Source organism: Sorex araneus, chromosome 5 (assembly GCF_027595985.1).
Source record: "Sorex araneus isolate mSorAra2 chromosome 5, mSorAra2.pri, whole genome shotgun sequence".
Classification (NCBI taxonomy): Eukaryota; Metazoa; Chordata; class Mammalia; order Eulipotyphla; family Soricidae; genus Sorex; species Sorex araneus.
This window is the reverse complement of record NC_073306.1, coordinates 117,308,697-117,331,887: the sequence shown is the minus strand read 5'-3', so window position 1 is coordinate 117,331,887 and position 23,191 is coordinate 117,308,697. Positions and strand designations below refer to the sequence as shown.

At 56.4% G+C, this 23,191-nt stretch overlaps 1 protein-coding gene across 1 annotated transcript; it reads right to left on the bottom strand.

Annotated features, from left to right (window-relative positions):
• Positions 1–934: 934 nt before the first annotated feature.
• Positions 935–22,227, bottom strand: LOC101556720 (BPI fold-containing family B member 1). Its single transcript, XM_004612657.2, has 16 exons — positions 22,208–22,227; positions 21,236–21,380; positions 18,278–18,419; positions 17,610–17,717; positions 16,486–16,632; positions 15,604–15,685; positions 11,840–11,903; positions 10,583–10,668; positions 9,248–9,427; positions 8,399–8,452; positions 7,772–7,930; positions 6,568–6,635; positions 5,555–5,600; positions 4,661–4,724; positions 3,691–3,767; positions 935–1,066 (listed from the first exon to the last, which is right to left on the bottom strand). The coding sequence occupies exons 2-16, from the start codon at positions 21,348–21,350 to the stop codon at positions 1,034–1,036; spliced, it is 1,425 nt and encodes a 474-aa protein (XP_004612714.1). The 5' UTR covers positions 21,351–21,380; positions 22,208–22,227; the 3' UTR covers positions 935–1,033.
• Between the last annotated feature and the right edge of the window lie 964 nt (positions 22,228–23,191).

The window sequence follows — 23,191 nt, the reverse complement described above, 5'->3', positions numbered from 1 at the left end:
AGCCCGTTCTCTCGCCCTGGATTGAAGCCTCTCTGGCCTCCGGCTTCCTGCGGAGCAGCCCGGCCCTGCAGACAGTGACCTCCCTCCCACACTCTCTTCGGGCCATAAGGCTGTCATGGGCGGCCTGTGTGCAGAGTAGGAAAAGGCCTCTCCCCGAGATGCACATCCGTGAAAGCAGGGCTCTGTGTGCTGGGCCCGGCCCAGAGTCTGGAGAACAGGGGCCTCATTGTCGTCCTGGGCCTGGTGGCCTCAGGGAGGCCAGGGAGACAATGGCTGTCACCTGCTGTCCAAGAGGAAGGGACTGGAGGGAAAGGCCCCACATCCTGGAGGCCAGGTCGCCATCGGAGTGTGAACTCACCACCCACCACATTGAGCCCCTCAGCCCCGGCCACCGTTGTCTCTCACTCCAACCACAACCCCCCAGACAGCCCAGGATGTGGTTCTCCCCACTGCCCAGAGAAGGAAACTGAGGCCCCAGGGGAAGCTGCCTCCCAAGTCCAACATGCATTTTGGGTGTTGGAATTCTGGGGTGTCTCCAGGGTCTGGTACAGTTCAGGGTACTGGTACCCCAAGGGGACTGTTCAGAGTGTCCTTGATCCACCTTACCAACACGAAGTAGAAAATGTTCCCCCTCACAAATACCCACCAAGGGTATTTGTCCTCCTGTAGGTGGTCTCGAGGCTGATGGGGAAGGCCGGAGGGGACAATAGCCCTCTTGTCCTGAGCCCAGCAGGGTCAGGCCCTGGTTGTGGTGCTCGGGATCGCTGATTCGGTCAGACAAGGCTCAGAAGGGGCCCAGATGGGATCGGGCACAGTTCAGAGCTCAGCTGGGCTCAGGGGTCCCTCCCCAACCCCTGAGGGAGCTGCAATTTCCATGTAGGGACAGAGACACAGGCAGACAGATGTCACAGACTGTGATTTTTTTTATTGCAGAGGGACAGTTGACACAGTGGCCTCCCATAACCCCACTGGGCTCCTGCCTGCTCTGGGTGGCTCCGTCCAATGTCACTGAGTGAGGAGGGTGGTCCAGGATTTACGAGGAGGCTGATGTGATGACAAGGGCATCCTGGAACGGAGAGAAAAGTCACAGGAGATTTTCACCTCAAGACTTTTGGGAATGGTGCAACTTTGTCCTCTACAAGGCAACCCCTGGCTCTAGGGATGATGGCCCTGATGTCACATAGATTCTTGGAGGTCAGATGGGCGGGGTGTTGGGGAACCCTGAGAACCATCAGGTCTGGGTGAGAGGTGGTACTGAGCAAGTCTGCTGTCCCCAAGCTCAGCAGGTCCCCACCATTTCACAAGAAGTTTTGTAAAAGGCAGATTCATCCCATCAGGGCTTACACTGCTGAAATTTTTTTTTGGTGGTGGTAGTGGTGGTAGTGGTTGTACCACACCTCACAGTGCTCAGGGGCTACTCCTGGCTCAGAAATGGTTTTGAGAATTGAACCAGGGTTGTGGTCATATGCAAACAAGTGCCTTATACTGTACTGTCTCTTTGGTCCTAGACAACTGCATTTAAATTTTTCTTGGCAGGGGTGGGGGGAACATATAGGCGGTGTTCAGGCGTGGCTTCTGGCTCTATGCTCAGGGATCACCCCTCGAAGGGCTCCAGAGACCATATATGGTAGCAAGGATTAAGCACAGGTTGGCTACAAGTAAGGCAAATGCCCTATGCTTCTTTGTTTAATGACCATTTATAATTTTCTATTATAATGTTATATTTAAAACCACTAATTTAAAAGCTATAAAACTATAGAAACTAACTTTCTGCTGGTTCAAAGAAATTAATAGACAAAACAAGAAATTTAGAAGTAGGGCTGGGGAAATGACTCTGGTCTGGAACACATATTTCGCCTTCAGGAGCCCCAGGTTTGATCACTGGCACTTCTTGTTCTCCTGAGCCCTCCTGGGAGAGGACCCTGAGCACTGAGATGAGAGTAGCCCCAGAGAACTACTGGGTATGGCCCCCAAATCATTTAAAAAATAAATTCAAAGAATAAAATGTATCTTTAGGGGCCCAAGCGGTAGTAAAGCAGTAGGGTGCTTGCCTTGCATGAGGTCGATTGGGTTGAATTCCCAACACCTCATAATGCCCCCTTGAGCCTCACCACGAGTGATCCCAGAGCACAGAGCTGGGAGTCATCCCTGAGAACCTCCAGGCGTGGCCTGAATACCCAAAAAATACAACCCCACACCAAAAAAAACCCCAGTATCTTCAACACATAGTGCAAATGATGGATCAGGCTGACTAGAGAAGTTGAGAAGGAAAGAGGACAGTTACTCCAGGTCCCCCCTGAGGGATCTGTGAAAGGAACATGCTCCTGCCATCACAGTGGACACAGCTGTCCCCCATAAGAGTGACTGATAAACCCCTCAGTGACTAGTGGACTCCCTGGGGCTGCATGGGCATGTCCTGGGACCAGGGGAGGAGCACGTGGGGCTCGGAGAGGGCAAGGGCCCTTGCTGAGGTCCAGGCTATGGAGGAGAAGCCCAGGCTTGAACCTGCTGCTGGCCCCTGAGTCCAGACTCTCCACATCTGTGCTCTCCTCCCTCCTGTCTCATGTTTTCCTGTCATGTCCAACTCAGGACCCCACGTGGGGCTCTGGGTGGGCAGCCGCTCACATGTCGAGCATCTCCTTGAGTCTGAAGCTGCACAGCAAAACCTTCCACCTTTCCCCAGATGAGAAATTAGGACTCATGAGAGTTCCGGAGTGGGTGGAAGTGCTTGCTGGCCACGGGTTGGATCCCTTGGTGGTGGAAGGTAGCTGTCACCAGAGCAGGGGCGTGGGGGCTTCTGAATGGATTATAATTATGCTTTCAATGACGCCCCTATGGAGTGTGTTGGAAACTGCAGGGTTTCTGTAGGTTTGTAGGTTTGGTCACTGTTGAGGTTTAGGCCCATCTACCTCCACCCCCACTAGTTACTTGGTGGGTGCCTACAGGTTAAATGACGGCCCATCTCTCTTTCCTTGGAGGTTGGGCAGGGAAATTAGGTGCTGAGTGCAGGTTTGGATTCGAGCACCTCTAGACACTTTGAGAGAAAGTGTCTTCTTCACTCTTAGCCTCCCCTTCTGAGTGCTGGATTATGCAGCATCTACCAAACAGCATCAGATGAAGATGGAGCAAGTGTGTCTGTACCTCTTTTCCAGGAGCAAATGACCAGGGGCCGCGAAGTGAGGCTGAGTAGCCCAGTAGTTGGGAGAGTAATATTGGGGAGTGGGTGATGCTGTCACAGCTCCCCTCAGCAAAGAGTCATTGCTCCCAATCAGTTAGGGAGCGTTTTCTGTGCCCCAGGCATTATTGAAGGGAAGAACCTTGGATGGATGGATGGATGGATGGATGGATGGATGGATGTATTGATGGATGGATGGATGGATGGATGAATGGATGGATGATGGCTGGCTGAGTGGATGAGTGGATGGATGGGGGAATCGATCGATGATGAAGGGATGGATTGGTGCAAGAATGAATGATGAGTAGCTCCGTGATGGATGGGTGATGGATGGATGGATGGGTGGATGGGCCCAAGTGAATAGAGAAGGAAGCATCTCAACCACAGGCCAGGCCAGCCACATGTTGCCTTACAGATGTGGGAATGAGGCCCTGAGAGCAGAAGGGGTCAGGATTGCACACGGTCCCATCTCCCTGCCGCTGCACCTGCCCTAGGAATTCCATCACCCCACTCACCTTGGTCAGAGCCCAGGAAGCTGCTTTAAATCCCAAACCTTTCACCAATGGCAGTGGGATCCCAACTCTTAATTGGCCTGAAATAATAAAAGAAATGTGATGAGAGATGGGGGGGGGTGGGGTGGTACTGGGCAGCTGTGGGCAGACCCACAATTCCAGGAACTGCACATCCTGCACACCTCTCCAATTTGCCTCTCCGTGCCTGCCTTCAGGCCCTGACACACACCTTGGTTAATTCCCCCACCATCCACCCTCTGCCTCCAGCACTGGATTCTAGCTGCTCCGAAGGATGCCCCCTCCCAACCTTTCCTAACCCCATCGGCGACCCCATCATCTGCAGCAGAATGTGTGTACTTTGAGGTTTCTGTTTAATGAACAGAACTGAAAGGGGGTTTCACCCAGGCTGCCTCCTATCCCTACCCCCTCTCCTGAGGTAATTTGAGTAATTGTACCTTTTCTCTTAGTTTCCTCCATTAGTATCACAAACCACAATGCAACACTAGCAATGGCTCACAAAGGCAAGCACCGCCCTTTTGCCCTGTGCCCACGCTACCTCCTTTATGGCTCTGATATTGGTACTCTTCTACCCATTTAACAGATGGAAACTTTGAGGCCTTAGAGGGTAAGGCAGCCCTCCAAAGTTTAGATGGCCAACAGGAGAGGGAACCAGGACTTGACCCAGGTGTGTCTGGGGCACCTGGAGCTTGTTCTAGCTGTGTGTTTTCACCCCCTTTTCTCTCTGCTATAACCCTGGAGACTAGACGGTGCCAGGTTCATCTTTCCATGACTTGACTCTGACACGAAGTCTTGGCTGGGAAATGGGAATCCGGGGAGCTCATTTCCAACCCTGAGGAGGTGGCATTTGACCTAGAACTAGGCTTGCTTGGTGGAAAATGAATGAAAGCATCCACACATGGAGCCACAGGAGAAGGAAATTTGTAGGGTGTGGGCAGTGAAGAAGGGGACGCACCATTCTCATTTGGCAGCAGGATGGCGTTGATGAGCTCGGTGATGATGGGTTTCAGAAGATCTGGCTGCGGGAGAGAGGAGTCGCTGTCACCGCCTGAGCACCAGTAGTCGCCCATGTGCTTCCCCAGGGGGACCCGGCCCAGCCCCAGGATGAAGCAGAGATGGCTATCTCAGGTCCCCTACAGGTCCCCTACAGGTCAGAGCCACTCCTAGGACCAGCCGGGGTGGGGTAGCACAACTCAGCTGGTTGGACACAGGATGCATTTCCTGTCCTTACTCTTAGGGGCTCCCTCGCTCCCCTGTTTTAGTAGAATTTCTCCTGAGGACATTTAATCCTGTGATTGCTGAGTTTCTGATTTCTAGGAAGCCAGAAACCCTGATTTCCACATAGAAACTCTCTCCTTGAAAGGTATAGCTCCATGGAAATTAAAAATAAAAGTAAAACACAAGGATCTCCCCGAAAAAGAGAATAAAAAATAAACAAACAAACCAAAACCCCAAACTAACTCACACCCATCAAACTCCAGGGCAGAAGACAGGATTCAGTCCGTTGAAGGACTAGGTTAGGAAACTGAGGCGTGGGGCGGAGGGGGTTTCCAAGGCCATTGGGATGACTCTCCTTGAGCAAAATGGAATTATGGAGAGAGACGCTCTGTGGTCTCATTTCTGCTCCTCCTGGCAGAAGGACCATGACTGTGTGTCTGTGAGTCTGTCTGGGTGCTCACAGCTGTATTCCGAAGGCAGGAGGTGCCTTTCTGGCTCATAACATGATGCCTAGCTGGCCCCTGCCTCGCCGCTAGCACAGTCCCCTTGCTAAGCAACCCTGGGCCATGCCTCCTTCCCAAGTCATCTGTCTGGGCCTTCCGAAGCCCCAGAACAGCCTGTTAACACTCACGTTGAACAGGCCGATGCCCGAGTTCATCAGGTGGATCCGATCAGAGCTGCAAAGGAAGATGCCCATGAGAATGTACTTGGGAGTCCCGCCCCTTCCTATCCACTCAGCCACTGTTTCCTGCCGAGTGAGAATAGACTGCAGAGCAGGTGCACAGCACCTCCTGTGGACCGGAAGTGGTGCCGGCTCTGAACCCAGTACAGTCTGTGCTTCCTGGGGCTTGGGTTGTGGTGGGGTAGGTGGGGTTAGGGAGTCAGAGAGCAAATAGGTGCCCAGGGAGCAAACACCCGCCCACCAAACCAAAAATCAAAACCCCCAACCAACCTAACAAACAACAACAAAACAGCCCCAGGAGTGAGGAGGTCGTGGGCTGGGAGCCCGGCCTCCTCTGAAGGGGGCTTCCACCTCGAGGCTCGATTCTTCCTGCCATGCAACGGAGTGCAGGGCTGGCAACGAGGTGTTCCGAGGTTTGTATGCTGGCAACTGCTTTACGGATTTTTTAAAAACATAATTTCCTAATGCCATGGGCTGATCCGAATAACCCCCAGCCCTGATTTATCCCAGGAGACTGCAGCTTCTTCCCTTACCTGCCCTATGGGGTAGCAGGAGAGGGTGTGCTGTTGGGGGTGGGGGAGTGCAGTAGAGAGGGCAGTGGCCTCTGGGCGTGGCTGAGCACCAGGTGGCCTGGGAGGGGCCCAGGTGCTGGAGGCCAAGCAGGTGGAGCAGGACAGGCTATTGTGGCCACTGCCGAATGGCCATTTCCCGCCCTTCAATTCTGCTCACTCTCAGCCCTGGCGGTGCTCAGGGGACCAGGCAAGGCAAGTGCCTGCACTTGGTGCTCACACACCAGAGGCCCAAAGTCCTGGGTGTCTTAACATGTTGACGCTGCTGTGCGCCCCTGCTGGCTCACGCTTGAAAGGGGTTCGGTCAACACAAGCGATAGTGCCAGCCAGCATCCTCTGGGGGCCACCAGACGCAGGACGCTTCTCTAGAGTCCTCGGGAGGTGCACATTTACCTGATCTCACCGAAGCTAAGCGCCAGCCGGTCACCTTTGGTCTCGAACTGCACCTCCGAGCTGGCTTCCTGCAACAAGGGAAGGAATCTCTGCAGGTCGTACCCTGCTCGGGGAGGCTCTGAGGCCACATGGACAGCACGTGACTCCAGCCCTGGGCTCTGTGGCCTGGGGGAAGGGACACATCTCTCTGGGAGTCACATTCCCAACCTACTAAGTGGAGGGGGACCTGTGCTTACTCCCAATGGAGTGGTGCCCATGGGGAAGGAGGAGGATGGGCAGGGGGTGGGAGGATGATGGATGACAAGGACGGCCACTGTGTGCTATCACTGCCACCATTTTCAGAACTTACCTCCCTCTATTCTCAAAATCTTAAAAAAAAAAGGAGGTGACTCCTATTCTCACCCCACTGGATAGGTGTCGAAGCTGGGCACTAAGCAACTAGTGCTCAGGAAATACTGACCTTTGCTATTAGAAAGGTTCAAGGTGAAGCCAAGACCCCACCGTGGGTGGGCTGCGGGGAGCCCAGGGCCAGTGTGCCAGGCCCCAGTGTCACTGTACCCAGAGGTGAAGCTTGTCCTGCCGGCCTGGGCTGAGTGGCCTTGTGAACAGTGCCGGCCCTTGCCCATGGAGGGGCCCGTTACCTGGGAGTGAGGCTGGTGGCCAGTGCATCCCCAGCAGCGGGAATGGGCCCGAATCTCCTCCAACACCCGCTCTGAAATCATGTGTGGACAGCTGTGTCGCACGCAGTGATGAGTGACGAGTATCACCAAGAGTCCTGCTAATGACCAGTGCTGGACAGCTCCTTGGGCTTCCCTGGCCACCCACGGGCCCTGCCTCTCCCCTTTCCTCAGTACTCCCGTGGGGAGCTGGTGAGCGTCCCACTCGAGGTCCCTTTCAGCTGAGAGTAGCCACCCCACTTGCTCCGGACAGTTGCCCCTGGCAGAGCCTGGCTGCCGGGGGGGTGGGGTAGGTTCTGTGACCGAGAATGACTGACCAGGGGGCACAAGGATCTGGTTCGCTGATAAAGCCCAGGTCAGAGCTGGGCAGCAGAAACCCTGATTCTTGTTTGACGACCCTCCCTGCAGCTCTCCCAGGGGGGCCTGAGTAGGGGAGATGTGTAGCAAAGCAAGAGGGGTGGCCAGGAACAGTAGTCAGGAGCGACCTCCCGGCAAACTGCTGCCAATGTCAGAGCTGTTGGACTCACGATGCCCAGTGTGAAGAATGGGCGGCGGGCTTGGTTGGTGGCAAACACTTCCAGGATGACCATTTGGGCCACCTTGGCGTGATCCTGTTCCAGGAAGAAGTTCGGGGACTCCTGCAATAGGATCTTCACAATCTTTGTGGCGCCCATCTCTGCCGCGGCCTGGAAGGACATCAGACCCCCAGGTCACGCCCCAGGTGCCTCCCTGTACCTCCCTGAGCCCCTGTCCTTCCTGCCTGCTCAGTGCTGCAGCCACACACCCCTCCCTCAGCTCCTGGAACAGACGGCAGCTCTTACCCATCTTCTGCCCCTGCTCTTGCTGCTTCCCTGTCTAGAATGCTCTTTCCTCCAGGAAGCCCTCCCTTATCTCCTGGATTCTACCAGGTGACCCAGCAATGCTCTCATTGCCCCTAGAATCTGTCCTTAGTTGTAGTGCTGGAAATGGGAATAGCATCAGTATTATCAATTATTTGATTTAGATCTAATGTCATGTCAGTTTCCACAGGGATGAGGACCTGGTCGGAAAAAGGTGCCTGGGAGGGAAGGAGAGTAGAACCCCAGATATTTTGTTCCCCAGAGGCCAGTGGACGGACCAAAACAAAGCCCCAGGAGACCGCAGATGGGACCTACCTTTTCACTGATCTCCTTGATACTCGCCTTCAGCTTGTAGGACAGCTCAGGCAGCTGACAGGGAGAGAAAGCCAGGGTGGGTGAGCCAGTGCCCTGGCCACGCGTAGCTCCCCAGAACCCTGGGAAGAGCTGAGATGGGGGTGGGGGGATAGCCCCACTGTGTGTCTTTTGTGGGTGGGATCAGGTCATGGCAGTTGCTATGGGGCACATGTGCCCACTGCTGAACTTCCCTGAGAGGGGGCGCATTGGTGGTGGTTGTGGTTCCGGGGGCAGCAGAAACCCCAGAGGACAGGGAGGAGGCACCCAGTTCTCACGACAGATGTGAATGTGGCCGCTGCTTCCCACTCCCGCCTTTCCGCCATCGGCATCTGACCCTGAGCTCCAGTCCTCACATTGTCTCTGGTAGACTTAGAGTCCCGATACCCACCCTGAGTGCCAACCTCCTCCACTCCGGGCCTTGGTTTCTCCATCAGTCACCCGGCAGAAGGGGGGTGGTCCTGCTCTGCTGTTGATGAGCAGGCCACAGCGGCATGGGCACAGGGGTCTGTGAGTGCTGTTTGCCCACACCCGTGGCGGCCAGGTGGGCATAGGAGTTAGCCCTGGCCCACATAGGACCCGCGATGCTTGGCCTCCCAAGGCTACTCCCTGGCCAGGGAAACAGGTGGTTCAGGCCTCGGGGCAGAGCCAGAGACCACGCGCTATTGCGTGGACCATTTCCCCAGGGAGATTGTTTCACTTTCAAGAGAGGGAGCGAGCGCTCTGTTAGCAGAGAGATTCAAGCCTGGGAGTCACGCTCAGCACCGGGATCTGGAACTTTCCCGCCGTACGGCTGCCCCTGCAGACACTCACCACGTAGTCCAACAGGATCATGAGCTCCTCTGGCGGGATGACGGCAGCGATGGCGGCGTTGACCACGTCTTCCCTCACGGCGAAGCTGAAGGGGGCGCCATTCAGGGCGGGCATCGTCAGCGAGGCCTTGGACTCATTGAACCACGTGGTCACTTTCCCCTGTGAGTCCAGCAGCTTGGCCTGAGGAGACAGAGAGGAGAGGTGGCTGGGGACTGGAAGTCACCCGGCAGCCACCAGAAGGCAAGGACAGGCCTGGTCCCTGGGGTGCTCAGCTTGGAAGCTAATGAGGAGCGTCCTCTGTGCCTCACAACGCTTCCTCCATGGGCACACTGCAGGTCATCCCACACTGCCTTTTTTGTTGTTGTTGTTATTGGCTTTTTGGGTCACACCTGGCGATGCCCAGGGGTTGTTCCTGGCTCTGTACTCAGGAATTACTCCTGGTGGTGCTTGGGGAACCATATGGGATGCTGGGATCGAACCCAAGTCTGCTGTGTGCAAAGGGAATGCCGTACTATTGCTTGGCCCTTGGCACTGATTTTTGGTGGGGTTGGGTAGGAGGAGGTTTGGGCCACACCCCGTGCTTCTCAGGGCTTATTCCTGGCTCTGCTTAGCAACACTCCTGGTGGTACTCAGGGGACCAGGCAAGGCAAGTGCCCTCACCCCTGGACTATCTCTCTGGCTCTGTTTTAAAACCTATAGGCCACAGTTGGCATTTAGGTGAGGCTCCTCAGATACTGCACAAACCGTCTAGATAAAGGGAAAATGACAAGTGCCACATGATGGGTGGAGATGTGGTTCCCCAGGGTGTCCCCGGGAATTGGCCAGGGAGCGTAAGGCTCTGAATTTTAGACAACTGTCACTGGGCTCCTCCTACCTGCCAGTGTCATTTCATCTTCTCCTTGGTGACAATAATTATCTACATTTTACAGAAGACGAAGTGGAAGCCCAGAGAGGGTCAGACACTTGCCCATGACAAACAGCTGGGGGACCGTGGAGCTGGGAGATGTGCTGAGATCTGCATGACCCTCAATGGTGTCTTGACTCTTGGCTTTGGGGTCAAGGGAGTCAGACATTTGGAAACTGGAAGGGACTTTCCTGAGAGCAAAGCCAAGAGCCCCTGGGCATCCTGCACCAGCTCGTACTGCCCCGTAGAGACAGAAAATGGGACAGTGCTGGCCATGCAGCCCTTCCCACCGTTCCTCCGTGTGCATGGTTACTAGGGTTCTTTGGGCCTGTTGAGTTTTCTAAGTCGGCCTCTCTGTGCTGTTAAACAGGCCGGTGCCTCTGGCCTTGGGTCTGGTCAGGGAGACAGCACTGAGGGCCCTGGACACTCACCCCCAGGTGCAGCTGGATGACTTTGTCCTCGATGTCAGTGGACAGAAGGTGGAACTCCAGCTGGTTAGAGCCAATGGAAATGGGCGCTGCTCATGGAAGAGGAGAAAGTTCTGTTATTGGAGGCTGGGTGGGATCTGGGAGCACTTGGGACTGGAGGGAGAGTAAGGGTGACGTGTGTGACCCAGGACTGTCCTTCCCCCACATATATTAGCTCCTGTAACCCTCAAGACAGCTTAAGACGGGGCTCCTGACTGGACCTCACTTTCCAGGTGGGAACGGGAGGCGTAGAAGATGGAAATGACTTGCTCAAGATCTGCGGGGGCAGGATTGGACCCAGTTGGTTCTATGGCCAATGCCTGGTTTGGAACCACAGTGAAGTATGGGTGTTGGAGAGATAGCACAGTGGGTAGGGCGTTTGCCTTGCACGAGGCCGACCTGGGTTTGATCCCCGGCATCCCATATGGTCCCTTGAGCACCAGCAGGAGTAATTCCTGAGTTCAGAGCCAGGAGTAACCCTTGAACCAGGTGTGACCCAAAAAGATAAAAAAAAAAAAGAAGAAGAATTATGGCCTGTAACTCTGCCTCCAGCTGGCACCACACCCCAAATGCAGGCACAGTGACCTGTCCCAGATACTGCTTCTGGCTGGTGATGACCTCTCATGGGCCTGGGGCAGAGGAGGAGGAGGAGGAGGAGGGACAGGGCCCAGGACTGGGCAAGGTGTGGGCCCTTGGCCAGCTTGTCCCTGCAGCTCTCCCCTCCTGCCTGCTCCTGGGAAGGGAGAAGGCCCTGGGGTGTTGGGGGCCAAGGCCTCTTCTCAGGAGAGAATGTGAGAATGAAAAGGATTTGCTGGAGTTGTGTTTCCCAGAGCCAATGACATGAACTAGGATTGTGTTTTGATTTCAGTGTACATAGGCGGTGCTCTAGGCCTGCTCCTGGCGCTGTGCCGGGCTCACTCCTGGGGGTGCACAGGAGTGCTCAGTGCACGTATGGAGTACAAACCCAGATCAGCCCGTTCAAGGCAGGCATCGTAACCCCTGGAGCATCTCTCTGGCCCCCAGAATTGGGATTTGATGCTGGGGATTAGGGGGCACCTGCTGACTCCCAGCGCACCTGGTGGCTAGTTCACCTGGCCATTTCTGGGAGGCAGGAATAGCAGCGGGAGCTGGTCCACGTGCCCAGCGGCACTCAGTCCTGACAGGCAGGCCTGTTTGGGCAGGGCCAGGGAGGAAAAGGGTTGAGGAGAGGGGTGCACGTACCCTTGACCAGACCAAGGAGATCCGCACTCAGGTCCTCAAAGGCCACCTTCATCACGGGACACAGCTGCAAAGGCACGATTGGGGCCTGTTAACTAGGGAAGGAGCAGCCCAGGGCGCCCATGCCTGCCCACCTGGACCGAACCAGGCCCCAGTGCCAAGGACTCAGGGGGTGTCCACTCCCCTGCCATCCTGCTACCCGGAACCCCTCCCCTCAGCTCCCAAATAACCTGATGTTTGTCTTGGGGCCAGGGTGCCCCCTGCCTGCCCATGGCCTTCCCTATGGAATCCTGGTCTGGATGGCCAGAGCTGAAGTTTTCCATAATAAGGAGACAGAAACTGCTTTTCTCTACAGATCCCGGCCCTTGGGGAGTCCCAGCTCCTCCCTCTGCTCTCCAGACTTCCCCCCTGTGGCCTCTCCCCGGCTGGGGGTGAGTTTGATCCCCAGTAGACAGCTGGAATTTTCTGGAGACCTTGGTTTTCCCAATTTTTAGGGGGTATGACTAGTGTCTGGTGGATAGAGGGGAAGAAGGGGTGCAGAACATCCCACCGTGCCCCGACACAGCCCCTGGGCAAAGAACCGCCAGACCAGGGTGGCGGAGTTGGGAGTGGGGGGAGCAAGTTCAACCCTGGGGCCTGCAGGAACCAACCGCCTCACTGTCTGCCATTGGCAGCACATTCCCCGGGACAATGGTCCAGGATTCGGTCATTGTAGTTCCAATAAGAGAAAGGTGATGTTTTCAGATGAAAAACCTGTTTCCAACACCCAGACTTGGGTCCCAGACCCAGCTACACATTGGTAACATCTGGGAAAGTTAGAAGCTTCTTGGCCTCTAGGCCCCCCTCTACCCCCCACCCCCCTGAGCACCTGCACAGGAATTCTGGGAGAAACTTTGATATTGGGGTGAGATCCACATCTATACCCTAGAGGGTAATGGGAGGCGGATCCTGCCTGGTTTACACGTCTTTTTCTTCATATGACGGTTGGACTGAATCCAGTCTAAAAATGTCTCCTGCAATGTCCGAATGCCTGCAGGGGATCAAAGCTGCCCCCTGCCGACTAACGCTGCCAGTTCGGGTGGGAGGAGAGTTCCGTGCTGAGGACAGGCAGAGGGAAACCATGACTGAGAGGAAGCCTGTTTCTCAACTCACTCACCGCACTTGGCTTTTAACCTTCAAAGTGGATGTTATGCAAAGAGAACTTTATAACCCCCCTACTTTTGCCATCTTTTTCTAGCAGGAAACACATTTTTAGAAATTTAAATATGACACCTGTTAAAACTCTGATCTTGTTGGAAGCTGGCGGTTAAAAACTTCTGCCTTTAAATAGAAAAATGAAAAGAATTCTTAAAAGAAAAAAAAATCTCTCTCAAAAGAGAAGTCAAGCCAAGAATCATTGGGAATAGCTCCCCCCCCCCCGACCCCAGCACTGCTTGGGCGCACTCTCCCCCCAAAAGGGAAAAAACATCAACATGCTTAAAATTTTTCACTTTCCAATTCCGTTAAGGCGGCTCGCTCTCTGGATGTCGAGTAAAGCATGAGATGTCATTGTTCGGATTATTTCATGACAGCATAAAGTTCAGGGGAGACTTAAAGGACATCAGGAGCTAAAGCTAAGGACAGGGAGTATGCAGGAGGGCAGGGCTGCAAGTTAATATAGGATTATGGTTTTTTATATTTTGGCTTTTTGAATCACACCCAGCGATGCACAGGGGTTACTCCTGGCTCGGCACTCAGGAATGAGTTACTCCTGGTGGTGCTCAGGGGACCATATGGGATGCTGGGAATTGAACCTGGGCCGGCTGTGTGCAAGGCAAATGCCCTACCCGCTGTGCTATGGCTCCAGGCCCTGGATTATGGCTATTTTTGAAGAAGTTTTGTTATCATATTACCTTTCATGGGGGCTCCTAAGTGGTACTCAAGAGGCCCCAGAGACTTCACCAGTGAATCTTAGCTGACTGGACCATGATTCAATGCAAGAGCCTGAGAGTCCGGCTTGCTGTGACCCTGCAATGCTGGCTACCCCTTGGTGCTGGGGCTCCCCCGGGCTCTATCCAGCCATGCTCAGGGGACCTTTCAGTCCCAGGGATCAAACCCAGGTTACCACCTGCAGATGCCCAGCCTGGGTTCGATTTTTCTCCAGGCTGTACTGCTGCACTATCTCCTTTGCCCTCACCCATAGCATCTTTTACATTAAGGATGTCTCATAAAAATATATTAGTGATGTCATGGTTGCTCAGTAGGCCTATTGTTCTGCATATTTGAATTTGTGGTGGAAGTAAAGGGTCAAAGTGGGTTCTTCCTGCCTAGAGGGTTTCTCCTTACCTCTAACATATGAAATAAGGCTGGCTCTTGCTTCAGAAAAGCCGGCCTAGACTAACGGGAACAGGGAACAGAACCCTGCATGCCACAGCTGGGGGTGGGATGAGATGATATATTGAGGTGAGGTATCCAGAGTGGTTTGAGCCTCTCACTGAATTTTCTGGAATTTCTCAGCCAGGGGCTAAACCCAAACATCATCAAAACTGTGAGCTATGAAACTGTACTAAAAGTAATCACTGTCATCCTGTTGTTCTTTGATTTACTCGAGCGGGCTCCAGTAACGTCTCTATTATACTCAGCCCTGAGATTTTAGCAGCCTCTCCTTACTCGTCTTTCCCAATGATTGGAGGCTTTTTCAGGGTCAGGGAAATGAGCCCTATTATTACTGTTTTTGGCATATCAAATACGCCACGGGTAGCTTGCCAGGCTCTGCCGGGTGGGCAGAATACTCTTGGTAGCTTGCCGGGCTCTCTGAGAGGTATGTATCTATCTGTTACTGTATTTTGGATATGAATATGCCACGGGGAGACTACCAGGCTCTCCCAAGTGGGAAATAGACTCTCAGTAGCTTGTCAGGTTCTCCAAGAAGGAGAACTAGGCTATTAGATGTCTCTTTACTAAAAGTAAAGAGAATAGAAATTCAAAGCTCGTGATAGTGGACCTTGAGCAGGGATGAGAAATACTGAGCCTGCTCTGTGGAAACTCCACACTTGGCTGTTGAGCTCCTCCTAACCGTGGCTCCCCACAATTCACTGCTCACCTAGAGCTTTCCTGGCCAGTGTGCGGTGCCATGCCTGGCCTGTTATCTGCATTATATATGGGGTTCTTAGGTAAGGTCATGCAGTCTTTGTACAAGTCAGCCCCTGCCACGGGGACCCGCACGGTTCAGCCAGCTGCTGCACAGCTGCATTGCTATTAACTCTGTGAAGCTTCACTATTTCATTGCTCCTGATCCTACTTGCGAGGGTCGTGTCCATGTGGCGGTTATCAGAGAGAAGTGTGCCACGGGGTGACTTCCCAATACTTCTCAGCGCCAGATCATTTGTACTTTAAGATGGATTCTGAAAAGGGAATGTCCTGCCACAGAGGCACGGTGGGGTGGAGGGGACAGGGTGGGGGTGGTGGGAGGGATGCTGGGACCATTGGTGGTGGAAAATGGGCACTGGTGGAGAGATGGATACTGACCATTGTATGACTGAAACACAAGCACGAAAGACTAGTAAATGCTCCAGATCAGGCCACAGCCCCTCCAGAATCAACCCTAACATTAATCAGGGTCTCCTGGATGACTTTCAGCAACTCCCTTCTGCCAAGGCTTCTTTATGACTGAGACCTAGAAATTTCTCCCGCCAGGAGGGAGAGGCAGGGGACCTCGCCTGCAGTTCCCACACAGCCCCGCAGGGGGCGCGAGTGTCAAAAGGCCGGAAGGTCTGGCATCCACTCACCTCGCTCTTCACCAGCTTGGGCAGGGCTGGCACCAAGAGGCTTATGATCTTGTTGCCTAAGGTGTTGACCATGAAGGAGAAGCTTTTTGAGAGAGAACAGAAGAGATTCGAAGCATCAGAGATGATCGACTTTCTTTTCATTAGGAGAAACCGAGGGTGGTGGTGGTGGTGGTGGGCCCGGACTTGGCCATCAGACACGGGGCAAAGAAAGGGTAGACACCGAGCTGGGGGAGCAGCTGGATAGTCCTCAGGGGGCAGGGCTGGGGCCTGTCTCTAGAACCTTCTGCTGGATCCTGTGGGAACACAGCACCCACCTTCCGTGTCAAGCCCTCCAAGGCCGCCTCTGACTGCTGGCAGCTCTGTTTCGGCTGTTGCTGGGGGTGGGGGGTGGGGGTTCCACAGTGGCTTGGGGGTCCTGGGCTAGCGGTGTTTGGACTGGGGGTGCTCAGGGACGAAACCCAGGACACAAACAAACGAGCACCCCCCCCCCCCCCCGCTGCAGAGCCACACCCAGAACCAGGGCCGGACATCATCCTGCCCCTGTGTCCAGAAGGTGAGGCCAGGAGGGCACTTGCCCTGTGCCACCTGGACACTCCATGAAGGAAACACCTTTGCCTGACTCCATAGCGCCTTTGTCCCCAGGGCAGGGGGCCAGAGGGGTGCTTGGGAGGAGATTTCCCGTATCTGCCCCACCCCTGGGGCTGGGGTGTGTGTACCTGAAAGGTGTTACTGCCTCTGGTGTTTTCAACACCCTCGAGCGTCAGGTTTCCCGGAGGGAGCCCCACTTCCGGGCTACAATGGCCAAGGCGGCAGGCTTCCCTCCCCACCCTCTGCAGGGCCCAGCCAGGCTGAGGGAGGGGGGCAGGGGGTGCTGGCTCTCACCTCCCCAGCAGGCTGATGCGCAGGTTGCCCTGGCTGCTGGCACAGTCCTTCAGGACCAGGCGGCTCTGGCCTCCCACGGTCTCCACTCCGATGGTGGCCTGAGCGTCGGACACCATGTGCATCTCCACGATGGTCTTGACCAGCGGCCTGGGAGGGGGGCATTGATCTGTGAGCACGCGTGGCCCCGTCTGCCCCCAATCCCTCTCTTCCCACGGCCTCTCTCTTGGATTTTCAGGACACACAGAGTTTGTCCCGATCGTGGGCCTCTTTGGGACTCCACTCCTGGCTCAAAGGCTCTGCCAAGAGCTTCTAAATCTCCACCGGGCTCCTCACTCAGATGCCCCAACTGTCACAGAAGCAAACTGAGCTCAGACCCTACCCCAAACCGCTCATCTTGGGAGCCCCCACCTGTTTTCGGCCCTCCATCCCGACATCGCTGTGTTTCCTCTCTCTGTCTCTGTCTCTCTGTCTCTGTCTATCTCTTCCCCTATCCCATTCAATCAATCCATATTTCTACCCCTCACCCCAGACTTTTCCAGAATGACTCCATGTCTCACGCCTTCCCGCCTCCTGTCCCCTGCCTGAGCTCTCATTGTGCCCTGAATTCTCAGGTCGCTTCTGGACAGCCTTCCTACCTCCTTACTCGCCCTGGCGCGGCAAGCAGGATGGATTCTCCTCTCCATCCCATCCGCCATGCTTCCCCTCTGTCCACCGCCCTCTTGGGCTCCCCTCTCACCGTCCAGGTGCTCACCTTCGCCCACGAGACTGTTGGATCTTCCCCAGCAGTGTGCTGGCTGACCCCCCACCCCCCTTCTTTGCCATTCTTTGAACAAGGCCAGGGCACATGTTTGGATAAGAATCTCTCTGCTTGCTCTCATGTGAGATCTCTGTCTCTCTCTCTTGCTCTCTGTGCATGTGCATGTGCATGTGTGTGCGCGCATGTGAGATCTACTGCCAAACCACCCTGAATGTGCCCCATCTCATCTGTGTGTGTGTTTTTTTTTGGGGGGGGAGTATGTGAATGAATGAAGGTGCGTCTGTGAATGAACGTGGCTGGGGGTATGTAAATACACAAGGGTGCATGAAGAAATGTGTCTGCTGAGCCCGACTGGGGGGACACTCACGTGTTGAATCCGGCCACCATGTCCAGGGGGACCCTGACCACGAACTCCTGGCTCTGGGAGGAGGGCAGCACCTGCAGCTGGAGGATGCTGGCCGAGGTCACCTTCAGCCTGTGTGGGGCGGAGAGACAAGACTGAGGCCGAGCACTGATGGCGGCTCACCTGGAACCGACTTCCTCCCCCTGCACTTGGCGTCTGGGCCCACACCATGTGCACTCTCCACTTCCCAGCAGGGCCCCTGCACCCCTCTTTGCCCCTCCCTGACTCAGGAGAGGAACCTCAGCCTCCTCTGAGACCTGCCCCACTCTCCATCCTGGACGCGGGTTGGACAGCAGCCTCTGGGCCCCTGGTGCCTTTGCCAGCAACTCCCTCTGTCCATCTCCTGCTGACCATGACCTGCACCCTGCCCCAGGCCACCTGACCTCTCTGTAAGGGCAGTTCCCCCAATCTCTTTACTCCCTGGGGACCTTCCTCTGTGGCCATCCGTACTCCACCCCCCTTCACTCTCCTCTGCTTACTCCTTCAGAGGGAGGGACCCTGTGACAGTCTCAGCTCATCGCCCGGTGGCCCCCGATGCTGTTGGCCGATCAGCCGAGCATGCAAAGCGCGTCCTGGCCATGGAGTGAGACCTCGTGCCCGCCCAGCGCCCAGCGCAGTCTGTCTTCACTCACCAGATGATGTGCTTGAGGATGGAGCTCACCAGGCCGCCGATGAAGGGGATGCCCCCAGCGGGCTCATCCCGCATGGCGTTGATCAGGGGCAGCTGCTTGAGGATGTCGACGGCATCATGGTCCTTCAGCTCCTGAGTGAACTCTGGGGACAGATTCTGCAGGTGAGGTGGGTTGGGGGGATAGCAGGGGCTCTGCGCCAGTGGACAGAGGCTCCGCTCAGGGCTAAGGACCTGGACACAGGGGTGGGGGTTCGGGGGGAGCGCATGGCTGGTGCATGGCTGGCCCCTTTCGGTCTTGCTCTGTAAATGTGCCCTTGACGATAGTGGTTGGGTGGGACATTGGCCTGCATCCTGCAGCTGGGTGGCCCCGCACACACCTTGAGCACTGCCAGCTCCTGCAGCGGTAGGCCCAGACACCTGCATGTGGGTCTGGATGTCCAAGGACAAAGGTAAAGGGGCAGGGTACCCACCAGGCTCCGCCCCATGCCCTGTTGTTGACAGAACACCCTGGCAAGAGTTCTCCAACCCCAGTCTCTGGGCCTGTGCTCCTGAGAGCCTCAGGCCAGGCAGAGAAGGCGGGGGGGGGGGGGTAGGTTCAGGAGCTGCAGAACCCAGGCCCTGGGTTCTGATCTCTGGTTTTGGTGGGGCACCAGGAACCACTGGCTATGTGCAGAGCAGGGGGCCTGGAGCACTGATGCCAGCTAGGGTTGAAACCCCCTCCGTGAGGTGCATCACTCAGAGCTGTATCTCTGCCCGCATCCAGAGATACAGCCCTGTGTGCGACTTCCTCTCAGCAACACCCCTTTCTCCTAAACTAGGACGGCAGTCAGAGTGAGCCTGCAGGTAGGGGCTCGGGAGGGGAGTGAGGAGAAAGGGCGCCTCCCGTTCAAGGTTCCTGGGGTGTCGCCTCCAGGGCTTCTGAGTGCTTGCACGGCCCAGGCAGAGAGTGACCACAGGTCCCCAGTCACATCCAGACAGCCTCCTGAAGTAGGTTGCCCAGCGCCACCAGCCACCCTCATTTCCACTGCACTGAATCCCCGGGAACCTCGCAGGATGGTGTCCCCGCTGGCTTCTGGCTGCCCACGGCTGACCAGCTCATCCCAATCTGGCCTGTCCTTGCTCCGTCCTTGGAGGAGGCCCTTTCCCCCTTCTCTGTCCCTTCTCCGCTGAACCCCAGGCCCGGATCTGTGGGTCACCCTGTCTGTCTGCGGGGCCCTCTGCCAGCTCCAGCCTCAGGGCAGCACTGAGGGGCCCAGGCACCCAGCAGGACTGAGCTCCGCCCCCTGGCTCCTGCTCCTCCTCCCCTAGTCAGCTCCTGCGGAGGCACCTGATGAGGCCCTTTCTCTCTCCTAGGCCTGGGGCCACGTGCTTGTGGGTGCAGGGCACCTCTGTCTCCCCCAAAGCACCCCGAGATCTCTGCTCCCCTTCACATGTGGGATCCCTCCTTGGTCTCCAGGACGGGCCCATTGCTGCCATCAGCACCAGCCAAACCCCCCAGCCCACTCTCCATGAACCAGCTCTAACTGCCCCCTTGGGCACTCTCCTGGGAGCTAGCACTCGGCAGTGGCTGCTCCGAGGGGCTCTGTCACCCCGGACACATCAGCGATGCCCCACAGAGCCAAGGATGCTGCTCAACACCCCTCAGCCCCTGACTGCCGCCGGTGACGAGGTCACCAGGAGAAAAGCGCCAGGGGGAGGGACCTGTGGGCTCACCATGCTGCTGCCATTTCCTGTGACATGGGGGGACCCTGACCACGGGGGAGACGCAAGCCCAGGTTCTGGGGGAGGGAAGTGGGGTCAGGGACTGCTTGGACATCAGAGCTGGAGAGAAAGTGGCGTGCATGACCCCAGGCTGTGGGAGCTCTGGCCAGGGACTGGGGAAACGTGGGTGAGACTCAGAGGTGGCACCTTGGGGTGGCCAGGGTGAGCGCAGAGGGCCAGGCCATTGTGTCATCAATGGCCTTGAATCATGGAAAACATGGGCTTGGATCACGGATCCTCCCACCTCTAACTCACCCCTCAAGTCCCCTCAGCTGGAGCTCCCGCTACCTCTGACAGACTCAGGGATGGGGGCATTAGTCCCCTGCATCCCCCCTGCCCAGTCTTGCTTAGAGAGCTGCCCGTGTCCATGCTGGAGAGACCTGGCTGACAGGATTCACTTCATTTTCCTTATTATTATTACTATTATTATTATAAAATAAGGACCCCATAACCATGCCAACAGACTCCGCACCAGGGGTGTCCCAGAGGGGGGCAGGTGAGAGTCATCCCCACCCCAGGGGACCCAGCCCTGGCAGCTGACCTCCGCCATGCTCCAGGCCGCTTTCCACACGCTCAGGCCTAGCCTCACACATGAGTGAACATATACCTGGCCGTGCAACACCTCATCATACCTCTTGGAGAGCCCGGCAAGCTACCAAGAGTATCCCACCTGCACGGAAGAGCCTGGCAAGCTCCCTGTGGCGTATTCAAAATGCCAAATACAGTAACAATAACAGGTTTTATTCCCCTAACCCTGAAAGAGCCTCCAATCGTTGGGGAAAACGAGTAAGGAGAGGCTGCTAAAAGCTCAGGGCTGGGACAAATAGAGATGTTACTGGCGCCCCGCTCAAGTAAATCGAACAATGGGATGACAGTGATACGGTGATCTTATTGAGTCCATGCCCAGTGGAGCTGGGGGGCCTTGGGGCCCAGCATGCTGGCCTGATGGTTCAATGCTGGGCACAGTGCTGCTCGGGAGGGTCCCCCCGGTCCACGCCAGGCTGGGGGCGGGAGTGTGGAGACGGGTTTGGGGATTGAGCTGTGCAGATGCTATCCCCGGCTCTCTTCCTGCCTCCAGACCTATCTTCTTGTTTTGGGTCTCGGGGCTGACTCCTGTAGGTGCTCGGGGTGGAACCGGGGCCGGCCCCATGGAGGGCGACCTCCACACACCCCATACGAGCCCTCCAGCCCAACTTACTTTCTTTAAGGATTTCCGGGCTGAGGCTGAGAGCAGCAGGAGGGCTGAGGTGGGCTCCCACCAAGGCGGCGGACAGCAGCAGGGCGAGGACGCTGAGCGTTCCTGGGCGGGCCATCTTCCCGGCGGCAGGGGCAAGCGGCAGCACCTGGAGGAGCAACGGGCTTTGGCTCAGCACCAGCGGCTGGGCTGTGCCGCGGTCAGGCCTGGGGACATAGCCATCCTGCATTTGGACCTGGACCCTGCCTCATCTGGGTGGGTGCTCACTGTGCATCCCAGACTATAAGCAGACCCTCTCTGTGCCAGTGTCTCCTGCAGCAATGGGCAGGATGGCCACTTCATATGGATCAAAAGTGAGTTACTCTCCAGAAAGTGCTCAGCACTGGGCCAAGCACGGAGAGCTCTCGGGAACACAAGCTTTTCCGATAGGACAGCCTGTCGGGGCTCAGCTCCCAGCACCTGAGCTTGACTCCCCTTTGCACTGTGACCCTTCGACCCCCTCTGGTTCACTGGTGTCCTCCACGCTGCCCGCATGTCGTCCTGTGGGCTGGATGCTGGGGGCCAAGGGAGGGGAGAATTCGGGTGGGATTCAAGTGGGGCTGGGGAGTTTGATGCTCACAGCCTGAGGTGGGAGCAGGTGGGTGCTGGGCGCCTGCACCGGGGAGAGCCATGTGGAGAGAGGCGAGGTCTGCGGGGGGTCCCCCAGGAAGGAGGACCTGGGTCTCAGCCCCTGACTGCTCTGTGGGGCATCAGCACTGTGACGGTCCCCAGCCCCCCGGCCCCACCCGCATTGCTGCAGCTCCTGCATCCCCGGCTGTCCCCAGCCTCTGCTGGCCCAGATGCGGGGTCTCGGTGCCAGAGGCCAGCCTGGCACCTACAGCATCCGTGTGTGCACAGAGGCACAGGGAGCAGCAGAACCACGAGGGAAGGTTGGGGCGATCTGGAGGCCTTCAGCCCCATCCCCCACACCTTTACCTGCTCCTGGGGCAGTGTGGTCGGCGCGCTCCTCCTCTGGGCAGTGGGGCTGGAGCCTTATATCCTGCATGGCCGCCCTGGGCGGCTCCTCTGCATCTGGGCTGAGGTCTCCAAGGTAAATATTTGTGGCTTCCGGTAGCCCACAAGCCTGCCAGAGGCAGCGGGAGACTTCAGAGTCCTGAGGAAGGAGGGTCGGGTCATGGGCTGGCGCTCTGACGGGCGGTCTGTGGGAGGGGTCCCTGCCGGCCGGCTCCTGGGGGCCGATGATGAGAGACTTGGCTCCTTCCCATACTCTATGGGGGTGGAACCACATGCCCTGGGCCGTCTCGCCCCCCCACTGCTGCCCAGAATATCCTGACTGGCAGCAAACGGCTAGAAGGGGGCTTCCAGCTTTCCCCACTGCATGGGAGACCTGGGTGTCCCTGAGCAGACCCAGTGCCAGTCCTGACTCCCCCATTTTCATGCTGGGTGACTTGGGGCATGGCCCCTAACCTCTCGGAGTTTCAGCTGGGAAGTGGGAGGAAGAGCTTAGAGCATCGATGGGGCACCTCTGGGTGGGTGAGGGGTGGAGGTGCTCCTGCATAGACCCGAGGGCCCAGGGGAGGGGGAGGGGATGAGGATATCTTGGGGAGAGTTTTCATTCCGGAAGGCTGGGGAGCACCCACCCCAGACCTAATAAGTCAGGGAGAAAGGGAGGGTCTCTGTCTGTCTGTCTGTCTGTCTGTCTGTCTGTGTCTCTGTCTCTCTGACTCTGTTTCTCTGTCTGTCTGTCTGTCTCTCTGTTTCTTTGTTTCTCTGTCTCTGTCTCTCTGTCTCTTTGTTTCTCTCTCTGTCTGTGTGTCTGTCTGTCTGTCTCTCTCTCTCACACACACACACATACACACACACACACACACATTATATCCCTTCCCTGTCCTCTAACCATCCAGCAGTGGGTTGCTGGCAAGCAGAAGAGGCCAACGGTCAGTAGAAGCTCATCTGCCC

Excerpts from the sequence above, each read along its gene's own strand:
- LOC101556720 (XM_004612657.2), bottom strand. The coding sequence starts at position 21,350 with ATGGCCCGCCCAGGAACGCTCAGCGTCCTCGCCCTGCTGCTGTCCGCC. Across the intron at positions 18,420-21,235 it reads CCCGGAAATCCTTAAAGAAA|AGTTCACTCAGGAGCTGAAG; the intron begins GTAAGTTGGGCT and ends ATCTGTCCCCAG. Across the intron at positions 16,633-17,609 it reads ATGGTGGCCGGATTCAACAC|GCCGCTGGTCAAGACCATCG; the intron begins GTGAGTGTCCCC and ends CCCCCCTCCCAG.